The 12,911-nt window shown below is 41.3% G+C and overlaps 1 protein-coding gene across 1 annotated transcript; it reads left to right on the top strand.

Moving 5' to 3' along the window:
* The first annotated feature begins 192 nt into the window (after positions 1 to 192).
* Positions 193 to 11,990, top strand: fbln5 (fibulin 5). The gene is made up of 11 exons (XM_072457919.1): positions 193 to 569; positions 655 to 709; positions 857 to 905; positions 997 to 1,287; positions 4,797 to 4,919; positions 5,787 to 5,903; positions 6,182 to 6,298; positions 8,890 to 9,012; positions 9,099 to 9,225; positions 10,444 to 10,639; positions 11,646 to 11,990. The coding sequence occupies exons 1-11, from the start codon at positions 538 to 540 to the stop codon at positions 11,805 to 11,807; spliced, it is 1,392 nt and encodes a 463-aa protein (XP_072314020.1). The 5' UTR covers positions 193 to 537; the 3' UTR covers positions 11,808 to 11,990.
* The last annotated feature ends 921 nt before the right edge of the window (positions 11,991 to 12,911 follow it).

Raw genomic sequence — 12,911 nt, forward strand, 5'->3', positions numbered from 1 at the left:
TCTAAAACAATACTGACAAGTGACTTTAAAGTTCTTGGTGCAAACATGTTCGCGCGCTGCAGTTGCGGTGCGTCTTCTTGCGTACAGCAGTGTCATGTGCGGTGCGTCGTGACTCTCGTGAGTTCCAGATGTTGCTACTGCGCTCGCGCTTCCAGATGTCAGCCGCTGGAGCAGGAGGATCAGAGGAGGAGCTGCTCCTCAGACACGCTCTGTGTGCTTCAGCCCTCGGCCTCCAGCGGCTCAGAAGCGCCGGGACACGGAGGAGGTGCCGCTGATCGAGTCCAGCTGTGGTGGGGAATGTGGAGACGGTCATTTGCGTTGCTAAATAATCTGCCGCGACAGAGACGGAACAGGCCGCTTTGGGAACTCTTTCCCTGAACAGTTGCTGTGCGCGGACAGCGCATGAGAAGCTGGTGCTCGCGTAAAGGCGCGCGGCAGAGTGGAGGGCGGTGCGTGCCCTGCTGGAGAGAAGACACTACGGACCGGTCTCTCTTACTGAAGGGAACTTTCAAATAGCCAAAACAAACTTTTGGAAAGATGGTTAACTGCAGTTTATGCTCCTCCAAGAGGTTTGTACTTTACCTGCAGCAGTGTAAACTGTGAGTGGAGGATGTACCTATGAAGGGTCTAAAACCTAAATGTGACTCTTTGCAGGATGTTGACAGCTTTGGTATTTATTCTACTGTTTATTCACCCCGGGCACGCACAGGTAAGACTCACTCTGAGCTTTCATTCATTTGCACATTGCACTGACATCTTTCAGCAGTGTGGCATGGCCTATGTTCAGTCAAGTGCATGGCATTTAACCTTTATGCCTCTAACATTAAAGACATAATCATTGTCTCTGTCTCTTCAGTCTTGTTCAGAGGGGTTTGCCTATGACAGAAGGGCTCGCCAGTGCATAGGTAAGTGACCATTCATCTGTGCATTCTGGTATGATGCTGTAGTGGACACAGCACTTGAGCAGGAATGTTTCTGACCGATGCTGTTCTCCAGATGTGGACGAGTGCCGCACGACACCGGATGCCTGCAGAGGAGACATGCGCTGTGTCAACCAGAACGGAGGGTATCTGTGCATCCCCCGGGGCCTCTACAACCAGCCCCACAGACCAGAGGTCCCGGCCCTGCCTGAGCCGGTGTACCCGGACACCTCAGCGGGCACGGGCAGCTACTCCGACACCTTCCAGCCCGGCCCGCCCAGGTCTGTGGAGCCCAGTTACCCCCGGGTCAGGGGCACCGCTCCCTGTATTTTAGGATACTCACTGGCAGAGGACGGCACCTGCAACGGTGAGTTTTGTTTGTACTTTTCTATACACTACTGGAGAGAACGTTTGTGCTCACGCCTTTCATCCAGATTCATAGTTTTGAGCGTTGTGACCGTTGCCACATGGACTTTACTATCACTGGGTCAGTTTGCTCTGACATTGTTCATTCAAAAGGACCGTCCCCATTGCTCTGATGCTTTTTACATCTAGAGATCTGCTGCTTAGTCTTCAAGTGCAATAATTCCCAGTGAAAGATGGTCACGTTTGATCAACTGAATGACAACATCCAAATCTCTCCAGGAGGTCTGTGTCGGCCCCAAACAGCTTGTCCATGTGGCAATAGGTCATCACTGATAGTTGAGCAGTTTTCATCACAATATCTGAGTTTGTGTTTGAAAAATGCTAGAATTGTTGGTGACTGTCCTGTTCCTGTTGTTATCAGGCTTTGACATGTGTGTCTATGATAGATAGTAGTTTTGTCTTGCAGAGTAGGAGGGTCTAAGGACTCGGGGGGCTGGGGCATTATCTATTTGCTAATTTCCTATGAGCATTGTTTAATCTGTTCTATGATTTTAGGCATTACAAAAGTCAAATATTCAGTCCTAGTGCTTCATATTTTTGAGCTCAGTGCAGTGAAGCTGAACACTGCCATTGTGTCCTTGGGCAAGACACTTAGCCTGACTTGCCCCCAGTGTCTGTGTACATCTCATGTGTGAATGTGTGACTGGTTCCTTGATGTAAAGCGTGCCTTGATGGTAGAAATGCACTATATAAATGTTTTTTTTTCTTTTAAGTTGTGGTGTCCCGTTCTGAGCCTGAGGTTTTTCGCTCCTCGACGACAGGAAATATTACCTCTGTGTTTCTAGACCCCAGCTGTTTGACTGAGTGGCAGCTGTGCCCTCCAGCTGCTGTAATGCTCCCCATTACCTCAGGACATACAAGTCAAACTGTCCAAACTCCTGATGAACATTTGGAGGTTGATTAATGAGAGGAAAATCTGTGTGTGTATTACAACATACTCCAAGTATAAAGCACAGTAGGTTCTAGAGTTTGAGTGCTTTTGTAGGGCAGAGCACTCTTGTTTGGGTAAACTACACCTTCAAAGGCCAAAAATGAAGTCATTCAGTGTCTGAGGTGCATTTAGAACAAGCAGCCTCTGTGAGAGCGGGTTATAACAATGCCTTCAGGCTGTTAGTGGGAGTGCACATGGCTCAGTACAAATCGAGTTACGACACAAACGCTTGTGATTATGAAAGGACGTTTAAACGGTGAGCGATGATCTTTTTCATACAATAGATTCCTCCTGGATGATTGAGGGATCACACCGACTTGAATTCTAAAGGACTTTTCGAGCAGTATCGCAGCTCAGGTCCATAGTTTCTATGCCAGGCTCCGGTCTCCTTAATGAGAAAAACATTTAAGAATAAAATGTATGAATGAGTGTTTATGTGTGTTTATGAGCATTTATACCAGTGCTAAAGCTGGGAACTATTAGTTGAATGGTGTATTTTTTCATTGATTGTAATTTGTGCAACTATTATTCTGCTATGCTGCTGGCATTCAGGCAGTTCATCCAACACTTTTATGGACAAAGCCGGTCTGAAGTCGTCCAAACTACGTCACAGATGTATACGGTTTGAAGGAGCAATATTAATACATTCAAATGTTTCTCCAAACACATCAGTCCTCATGAGTGACAGTTCTGACATATAATAATATTACACAGGCAGTTTGTGAGAACTGAAGTTTTCTTTATAAAGGTCAGTGAAGGACACAAGTATGTCTTAATGCTGGGCCTGTAGTAGATGTACATAAACATTAACTTCAGACGTATTCACTGCTGATGCCGTTAAACAGAGCCACAGACTGTGACTTCCTGTCTCAATCTGCAACAAGCCACGCTTTGTATTTCACACTCCAACACAGCCTCTAATGACAGCAGCAAACAGGCTTCATCTTATATGGGCACTTGCCTCCAATTTGTGTTGGCAAACAATTTAACCTTAAATATACCTGTTATTACTGTTGCTTTCATACGATGTGAGGCCTGACTATGTTAATAGCTACAAAGGAACCACACCTGAGATTGGAGACACATGTGGAGTAACACAATCTGGATTGTAGCCCGTGTCTAATCCCATAATGTCTCTGTTCATTCTACATATTTTCAAAAACCATTCTCCCCCAACCCAACTTTGAGACTTTGACATAGTGACCTGGAGAAGCCTGTTCTATTTGGCTCGAGTGCAGTTCAAATCCTGATTTAGTTCTGGTTTAGTCTTGGTTAAATCCATCTAAATTTCAGGTTTAGTTCCTGGTCGGCTGCAATTTTGTCTTGTTTGTGCAAGTGTGAACGCGCCCTTCGAAACACACGTTTGTTAAGCCGCATGCGGATAAAATGACCTTTCGCAGGATCCGAGGGGTGACAAAACAGGTGCCACAGCCTTGTAGCTCTTGGCTTCAGTCCCAGGTCAGAGCCCATTCCTCTCGGACCAGGCCCAAGTTGGCACCGGCAGCGGTCGGCCCCGCACTGACAGACGTTATCGCCCGCTGGAGCTGCCTGAGAAAACAAAGTGTCCGTTTCACACCCATTTCCCCCCCTGTGCGCTGCGGCGAGCGGTGACTTCATGGTCTGAGAACCACACAGAGGTCGAGGTTTTGGTTCATCATGTCCTCAAAAGGAAATGTGTCGCGGTGATGGAGAGAATGAGCCGCTGCAGGGGCCCGGAGGAATTCAGCCGTAATCTGATCACACTCAAAACAATTTAAGTTTGATTGTCTTGAAATGTTAACTGTTATGTCACATGTTTTTGGAGTGGGCAAAGTGATGAAACACAAGTGTTGGGCAAGCAATCGCTCAGATCGTGATTATTAAAATGGAACAATAGCCCTTTGGTACATATGACCAGAGTTTATGTGGACCAGATGAGTTCATTATTAAGTCAAAGTATTTGCATCCTTATAGGACAATGGAAAGCCTGATCTTTTTTTTTCTCAAGTTGTGGAAGACAGATGGACTGCCAAAAAGCATTATGTCATTTTTTTTCCATTTAATTATTTTTAGTTCATCCAGAGCACGTTAATGTCCTTGTATATGTTACTTGACTTAAGGAGACGTTTTTCTGAAGGAACTTTGGAATTTAGAGACGCTGAACACTGGAAAGAGACTTCATTTAATTCTCCCTGGAGGTCGAGTGGTTAAGGCACAGCACATATGCACGCATGCCAGGGTTCGACCCTGACAGTTTACTGCATGTCCTCCTTTTGCTCTCATCCCCCATTTCACACTGTCCTTTCCTGTATAATAAAGCCTTCAGGCCAAAAAAATCTTTTAAAAACCCCAAAAACAAATAAAAAATAAAAAGGAAAAATTTAAACAATGAAAAAATGTCCTTTATTGTAATTAGTTGTTTTTTTTGTACATTTCCCTATTAGCTTTACACTACAATGGAACTCTAGCCAGATAGTAGGCAGCAGTAGCATATTTACATTCATTATAACTCAGTAGTCCTGCTCTCTTTGTCTCTGCAGATATTGATGAGTGTGAGACCAACTCGCACCACTGTAATCCCACTCAAGTTTGCCTCAACACGGCCGGAGGTTACACCTGCTCCTGCTCTGAAGGATACTGGCTCATCGGAGGACAGTGTCAGGGTGAGAATACAAGCTTCATGGTCAAGGCATTGAAATCATCATTGACCTTACGAGGCAGAAAAGTAGTTCAACTATGGAGATCAGAGGTGGGCAATTATTTTTCCTCTGAGGGCCATATTCGAATCGAGTTAGGTGGTGGAGGGCCAGACTACATTAATTGGTGTTACAAACTCTTATCATTATAAGCACTCTTTTGTAAAATATAGGCTATTGAATCGATTATTTCATTTATTTAATCTAACCTCTATTAAGGGCACAAGTGCAGACACAGTTACATGCAGTTACATAGCTAAGACAGTTAAAGAATAGAAAGTAAAATCTTGCCAGATGCACAGGTCTGTGTTAGACAAACAGAATTAATTAATTTATTTAATTGGTTCCAAAAATCTAAAATGCGATCCATGCAATTGCAATAAATGCAAGTGTATGGTCTCTAAAGAATAATCAAAGTTGTGTAGACAGAGTGAACTTTGTTGAAGTAAAAGAAGTTATGTTAAAATAAGATAATCCTTTTCAGGATTCAACAGGATTCAATGTAGAGGAGAAAGGTTTGGATGAGTCGAGGAGGAAGGTAAAAGAATGTAAACTATGCAACAAAACAATCGCGAATGTTGGACTTTGCCAAGTCAGCATTCAGGTCAGACGAGGCCAGTGGCACAGTTACATGTTTACTGTCCAGAACTATATATTGATTTTTGCTGAAAGATTCTGCACTAGACCTTCTCTATGGTCCATTTAGCATTGTAAACTCCATAGGTTTCACAGTGAGGACATTTTTCCACTGTTGCCATAGCAAAACACACTATTACTCAACATGGTTCCTATAAACAGGAAAGTGAAACCTATGAATCTCCTCTTGCCCATCAGATATTGATGAATGTCGCTATGGTTACTGCCAGCAGCTGTGTGCCAATGTGGCGGGGTCTTACTCCTGCTCCTGTAACCCCGGCTATGAGCTCAACCCGGACGGACGCACATGTGAAGGTAAACGCACAGTAACTTTAACCATGAAATAAAAGAATAATATTGCATTAAAATCATTAACTATTTACTACATTGATTTAATACTTTATTTTGAGCACATGAGCGAAATATAAAATGTATGTCATATCGTCAGTAATCTTTAACTTGCAAAAAACAAAAGAAATGTCTACTACATAAAGCAAATATCAACACATTGTCTGTACATTTACACACTTTCCGTTTGGTTTTTTCACTTTTTTTGTTCCTCTTTGAATTGAAAGTGATGTTTTTTGCTGCAGATGTGGACGAGTGTGACGAAGAGCCGTGCAGTCACGGCTGCTTCAACACTTACGGCTCATTTATGTGCAACTGTGACGAGGGCTTTGAGCTGGCTGCTGACGGGACCACCTGCATGGGCAAGTGCTGCTGCTACACTCGACTTCATGCAAGGAATGTACTACTGTAGTGTACTTATGCCTCAAACACTGCTGGAGAAAGGGTGCACTCACAAACACAAAAAATGGGACTAAACTAGGACTAAACATGGACCTAAACATGGACAGGTCTAGGACTAAACCAGGACTAAACATGGACAGGTCTAGGACTAAACCAGGACTAAACATGGATGGGTCTAGGACTAAACCAGGACTAAACATGGATGGGTCTAGGACTAAACCGGGACTAAACATGGATGGGTCTAGGACTAAACCAGGACTAAACATGGACAGGTCTAGGACTAAACCAGGACCAAACATGGACAGGTCTAGGACTAAACCAGGACCAAACATGGACAGGTCTAGGACTAAACCAGGACTAAACATGGACAGGTCTAGGACTAAACCAGGACTAAACATGGACAGGTCTAGGACTAAACCAGGACTAAACATGGACAGGTCTAGGACTAAACCAGGACCAAACATGGACAGGTCTAGGACTAAACCAGGACTAAACATGGACAGGTCTAGGACTAAACCAGGACCAAACATGGACAGGTCTAGGACTAAACCAGGACCAAACATGGACAGGTCTAGGACTAAACCAGGACTAAACATGGACAGGTCTAGGACTAAACCAGGACTAAACATGGACAGGTCTAGGACTAAACCAGGACCAAACATGGACAGGTCTAGGACTAAACCAGGACTAAACATGGACAGGTCTAGGACTAAACCAGGACTAAACATGGACAGGTCTAGGACTAAACCAGGACTAAACATGGACAGGTCTAGGACTAAACCAGGAATAAACATGGACAGGTCTAGGACTAAACCAGGACCAAACATGGACAGGTCTAGGACTAAACCAGGACTAAACATGGACAGGTCTAGGACTAAACCAGGACTAAACATGGACAGGTCTAGGACTAAACCAGGACCAAACATGGACAGGTCTAGGACTAAACCAGGACTAAACATGGACAGGTCTAGGACTAAACCAGGACTAAACATGGACAGGTCTAGGACTAAACCAGGACCAAACATGGACAGGTCTAGGACTAAACCAGGACTAAACATGGACAGGTCTAGGACTAAACCAGGACTAAAGATGGACAGGTCTAGGACTAAACCAGGACTAAACATGGACAGGTCTAGGACTAAACCAGGACTAAACATGGACAGGTCTAGGACTAAACCAGGACCAAACATGGACAGGTCTAGGACTAAACCAGGACTAAACATGGACAGGTCTAGGACTAAACCAGGACCAAACATGGACAGGTCTAGGACTAAACCAGGACCAAACATGGACAGGTCTAGGACTAAACCAGGACTAAACATGGACAGGTCTAGGACTAAACCAGGACTAAACATGGACAGGTCTAGGACTAAACCAGGACCAAACATGGACAGGTCTAGGACTAAACCAGGACTAAACATGGACAGGTCTAGGACTAAACCAGGACTAAACATGGACAGGTCTAGGACTAAACCAGGACTAAACATGGACAGGTCTAGGACTAAACCAGGAATAAACATGGACAGGTCTAGGACTAAACCAGGACCAAACATGGACAGGTCTAGGACTAAACCAGGACTAAACATGGACAGGTCTAGGACTAAACCAGGACTAAACATGGACAGGTCTAGGACTAAACCAGGACCAAACATGGACAGGTCTAGGACTAAACCAGGACTAAACATGGACAGGTCTAGGACTAAACCAGGACTAAACATGGACAGGTCTAGGACTAAACCAGGACCAAACATGGACAGGTCTAGGACTAAACCAGGACTAAACATGGACAGGTCTAGGACTAAACCAGGACTAAAGATGGACAGGTCTAGGACTAAACCAGGACTAAACATGGACAGGTCTAGGACTAAACCAGGACTAAACATGGACAGGTCAAGGACTAAACCAGGACCAAACATGGACAGGTCTAGGACTAAACCAGGACTAAACATGGACAGGTCTAGGACTAAACCAGGACTAAACATGGACAGGTCTAGGACTAAACCAGGACTAAACATGGACAGGTCAAGGACTAAACCAGGACTAAACATGGACAGGTCTAGGACTAAACCAGGACTAAACATGGACAGGTCAAGGACTAAACCAGGACTAAAACAGGATCAAACCAAGTCTACATCCAAACAAGTACAAGTGTGAACGCACCCTACAAGAGCATTCACAGTGTTTCCCATTATTGTGAAGAATATAGTCGCCCCCATTGTCTCAAAAACCTGAACAATAAATTGGCTTAGAACATTACAAATTACATGTTTAGATGCACAAAATAAATCTGATCATAAAAGACACCCGTCGGTTAATTGTCAGTTAATTAGTGCATGTTTAAAGACTGTTGCATTTGGGAGACAAAGTGCTATGAATTATTTTTTGTAAAGCAAAAAGAAAAACTTGAACATTTGTCTTTGTCACATCAGTTTGTATTTTTCAGATGTCACTGTTTACATGGCATTTTAATGATCTGATAACTCCAGAAATCAGATAACAATTAGGTTCATGGTGTAAACACAGCCTCTGACTCTTGGCTTTTCTCCCTCAGACCTGGATGAATGCAGTTTCTCCGAGTTTCTTTGTCAGAACAGATGCGTAAACACTCCAGGCTCCTTCACCTGTGTCTGTCCTTCCGGATACTACGTTTACGAGGACGGCAGGAGCTGTGAAGGTAAACTACGGCAAAACCTATCACCTTTTAAGTGCTTTCCTGGAGCTGTGAAATGCCATTTGATTTCTGCGTTTCTGACTCGACAGATTACAATGAATGTGAAACTGGTAACAACTCATGTTCAGCGGAACAAGTGTGTTTCAACTTCCAGGGAGGCTTCACCTGCCTGGACCCACTGCGATGTCCACCACCTTATGTCGAAGTGAGCGACAAGTGAGTACGAAAACACTGTCTGTACGAGGCGAACGCAAAGACAAAACGTATATATCACTGTTTTCATAAAGCCGAAGTCAGTGTTTCTCAAACTTCTCACACCAAGTACCACCAAGATGATGTATTTGGCTTTCTGAGTTGCATCGAATCTGTATAACAAGCCTAATTTAGTGATAATCATGTCTAAAATAAGAATAAACTATGCATAAGGTAGTTCTAAATAATTACAGGTGAAAGTACAGAGCTCACATTGGCCTTAATTTGAAGCTAATACATTGGGGATGTTTTTTATTTACATATAGAACAGTAATTTTAATTCTCACAATTTCAAAGTTTATATGCATCGAGTGGGTTGAAATGGCCTTAAAACCGAACTAAAACTATCTGCTTCCTCTAAGAGTTCACACAGTTCAGAGCGTGACTGACCAATCGGTAGAAGTGTCTGTGTTTGAGAAAAGAGCTTCAAAAACTGTCAAAATCTCTTCAAATTGACAGATCCATTTCCGTCATACCACCTTCATCAGTCTAGTCTGGTCTCAGAGGCTACGCGGCGTTAAGCCTGGTTAGTCTGGTTAGTTAGAGATAAAAAGAATAATAATATTTTGCATTTTTGTGAGATACATGTGTCTATAATTAAAATAATCAAAAAAGACCCCAAAAATATATATAAAGTTATATTTCTGATATTTTGTGGATATTTTTACGTTCTATTCACATTTTGTGCTGGATTTAAACCTCCACCAAGTCATTTACAGGCACATTTGATCACATTCCTGACTGGTTAGATGCCAAAAATATTGAGGTATTAATTTTTTGGTTGCAAGTAATTACTATTTTGCTAAGTGCTTTTAATCACGCTCAGAATAAATGATTCAAAAGCATTAATCGTACATGTTTTCTGTGTCATTTTGATGCTGTCTGAGTCACAAAACCTCTTCTCTCAGCACAGAACATCTGTTAGAATCTGTGCATAGTCCAATGATTATCCGACAAACATTTCCGTCATCAATTTGTTGCAATTAATCAATTATTTTGTTTCAGCTTTTATTCATTTTTGTCAATATCACCCCCTCATATCAATATTAGTGACATTTCCCCAGACCTCACTAAGTTGTAACAAACATTTACCTGTTACTATTCCTTTTACCATTTCCTGTCTCTAGTAAATGTTGTTGACCTGTTGTACAATGTCGTGATGTCATCTGAAACTCTGTCCAGTCAGTGCATGTGCTACACCGAGAACCCCCAGTGCCGGGACAAACCCTTCACCATCCTGTACCGCCACATGGACCTGTCCTCCGGCCGCGTTGTCCCCGCAGACATCTTCCAGATGCAGGCCACCACGCGGTACCCGGGGGCCTTCTACATCTTTCAGGTCAAGTCCGGCAACGACGGACGGGAGTTTTACATGAGGGTGAGTAGAAAATATTTAGAGTTAATCATTCATTGGGTTGAGATTCTTTTTTTTTTTTTTTTTTTTTATTGTAATAACTGCATTAAAGCACAATAAAAATGCAAATCATCTTCACTCATTAGGCTACGTTGGTGCTTTTCACTTACATTGATTTTTAAATGTGTTTTTTTGACATAGATATCGCATAGTTATATAGAATTCTAGTAGTTTATAAATGAGTTGTATGCAAATTCCTGCCATATGTCAAATGATGTAATAGAAAGATCGCAGTGCCACCTTCTGGGATAAATTTGGCAGTTTACGTTTAAACTGAAGGAGAACTGAGAATTTAATTACAGCAGTTCTGTTTTCTCTTTTTACTTTTGAGACTCACAATGTTATTATTTCAGTAATCAAGCTTTCATTACTTTTTAATTACGGATAATTATGCGTAATTAAATCGGTCAGTAGTTATAAAATACTAAACTCTTTCAATTAACTTTATAATCAGGCTATTGTAAATTATAAATTAGCAGATTAGTTTGTTTGAGCTCTGGTTTTAAATTGGAAAAAATGTATTAATTTTGGCCTGTAGAGCAGTGTTTACAACTTATTATATCTTGGTGTTGTGTGTATATCATGTATATCATGTTCTGGTGTTTCTTTAGTACTAATACATCAATTTTTCTAATATTTGTTCTGAAATAATTTTCCAGAAACATTATTCAAGATGTGAAATGTACTGCAAAGAGAGTTTTATAGTCAATAACTATTTAATTTACCTTTATTTTAAATCTAAAATCATTCCAAGTTTCCCCTGGTAAGTGCTCACGTGCCCCCAGGTCCACGTACCCCAGGTTGGGAAACACCGCTGTAGAGCACATCTCGTTTTCAACCAGCAGATGGTGCAATAGCCTATGCTTTAGTATGCGCCACAGTTTATAGCAAATATCTCTACATATTTTATTCTATTAAGATTGTATAACCCTGCAATATTAATAAAACCTTGCGTTCTTGTTTTACTCAGCAAACCAGTAACGTGAGCGCCACGCTGGTTCTGACCCGACCAGTCAAAGGCCCTAAAGTCGTGGTGTTGGACTTGGAGATGGTCACTGTCAACAACGTGATAAACTTCAGAGGCAGCTCCATCATCCGCCTGACGATATACGTGTCCGAGCACCCGTTCTGAGCACCCGTTCCGAGCACCCGTTCTGAGCACCCGCAGTGAGCTCGGGTTTCTCTAATGGGCCGCATCACTGGTCCCTTTTACAAACTCTCCGTCACGATTCGCCTGACGTCACTGTCGGTGTCGGTAACATCGCATCACTTCCATGTTTAAAAATGATGTCATTTGTCCAGTGCTGGATCAGCAGATGGGAAAAAAACTACCTTTTTATATGGACTCTTTTCTTGTTGTTGAAAATATGGACTGTTTTTTACATTTATATACAATTTATAATACATTTCTATTTGCAAAACTGTCAACATCAGCTGTACTCAAAACGCACTTGTTTTTGAAATTGCCCCTGTTTTTTCTTAAGTTTGACATAAGTTGTTGGAAAAACCATTGGAAATGTAAAAACAAAACAGTTTTCTGAATATTTGACCTCACAAATAAATATCTTCACCACTTACGTTGTTTATGTAGATTTTAACACAGCTAGAAATCATATTTATATAGACAAATGTAATGTATATCTTTGTAATAATGAACCTATTTAATATTTTGAATGATAAATGCTTAGTAAATACTTGATTATTGCCCTAATCCTAATAGTTTACACTTTTAAAATAATGAAGTAATGTAATATTTCGAATGATAAACTCTTAGTAAGTACTTCATTATTACCCTAATCCTAATAGTTTACACTTTTAAAATAATGAAGTAATGTAATATTTCGAATGATAAACTCTTAGTAAGTACTTCATTATTACCCTAATCCTAATAGTTTACACCACTTTTTAAATAATGAACTAATGTAATATTTTGAATGATAAATGCTTAGTAAGTACTTCATTATTACCCTAATCCTAATAGTTTACACTTTTAAAATAATGAAGTAATGTAATATTTTGAATGATAAATGCTTAGTAAGTACTTCATTATTACCCTAATCCTAATAGTTTACACTTTTAAAATAATGAAGTAATGTAATATTTTGAATAATAAACGCTTAGTAAGTACTTCATTATTGCCCTAATCCTAATAGTTTACACTTTTAAAATAATGAACTAATGTAATATTTTGAATGATAATGCTTAGTAAGTACTTCATCATTACCCAAATCCTAAT

Source organism: Eucyclogobius newberryi, unplaced genomic scaffold (assembly GCF_026437365.1).
Source record: "Eucyclogobius newberryi isolate DKJ021-1_F unplaced genomic scaffold, fEucNew1.0.hap1 SCAF_21, whole genome shotgun sequence".
NCBI classification, from domain to species: domain Eukaryota; kingdom Metazoa; phylum Chordata; class Actinopteri; order Gobiiformes; family Gobiidae; genus Eucyclogobius; species Eucyclogobius newberryi.

What these genes read in the sequence shown, in the direction of transcription:
- fbln5 (XM_072457919.1), top strand. Translation starts at nt 538, where the DNA reads ATGGTTAACTGCAGTTTATGCTCCTCCAAGAG. An exon ending in GGACGGACGCACATGTGAAG is followed by an intron (nt 5,904 to 6,181) that starts GTAAACGCACAG and finishes TTTTTGCTGCAG; the next exon opens with ATGTGGACGAGTGTGACGAA. An exon ending in TATGTCGAAGTGAGCGACAA is followed by an intron (nt 9,226 to 10,443) that starts GTGAGTACGAAA and finishes AACTCTGTCCAG; the next exon opens with TCAGTGCATGTGCTACACCG.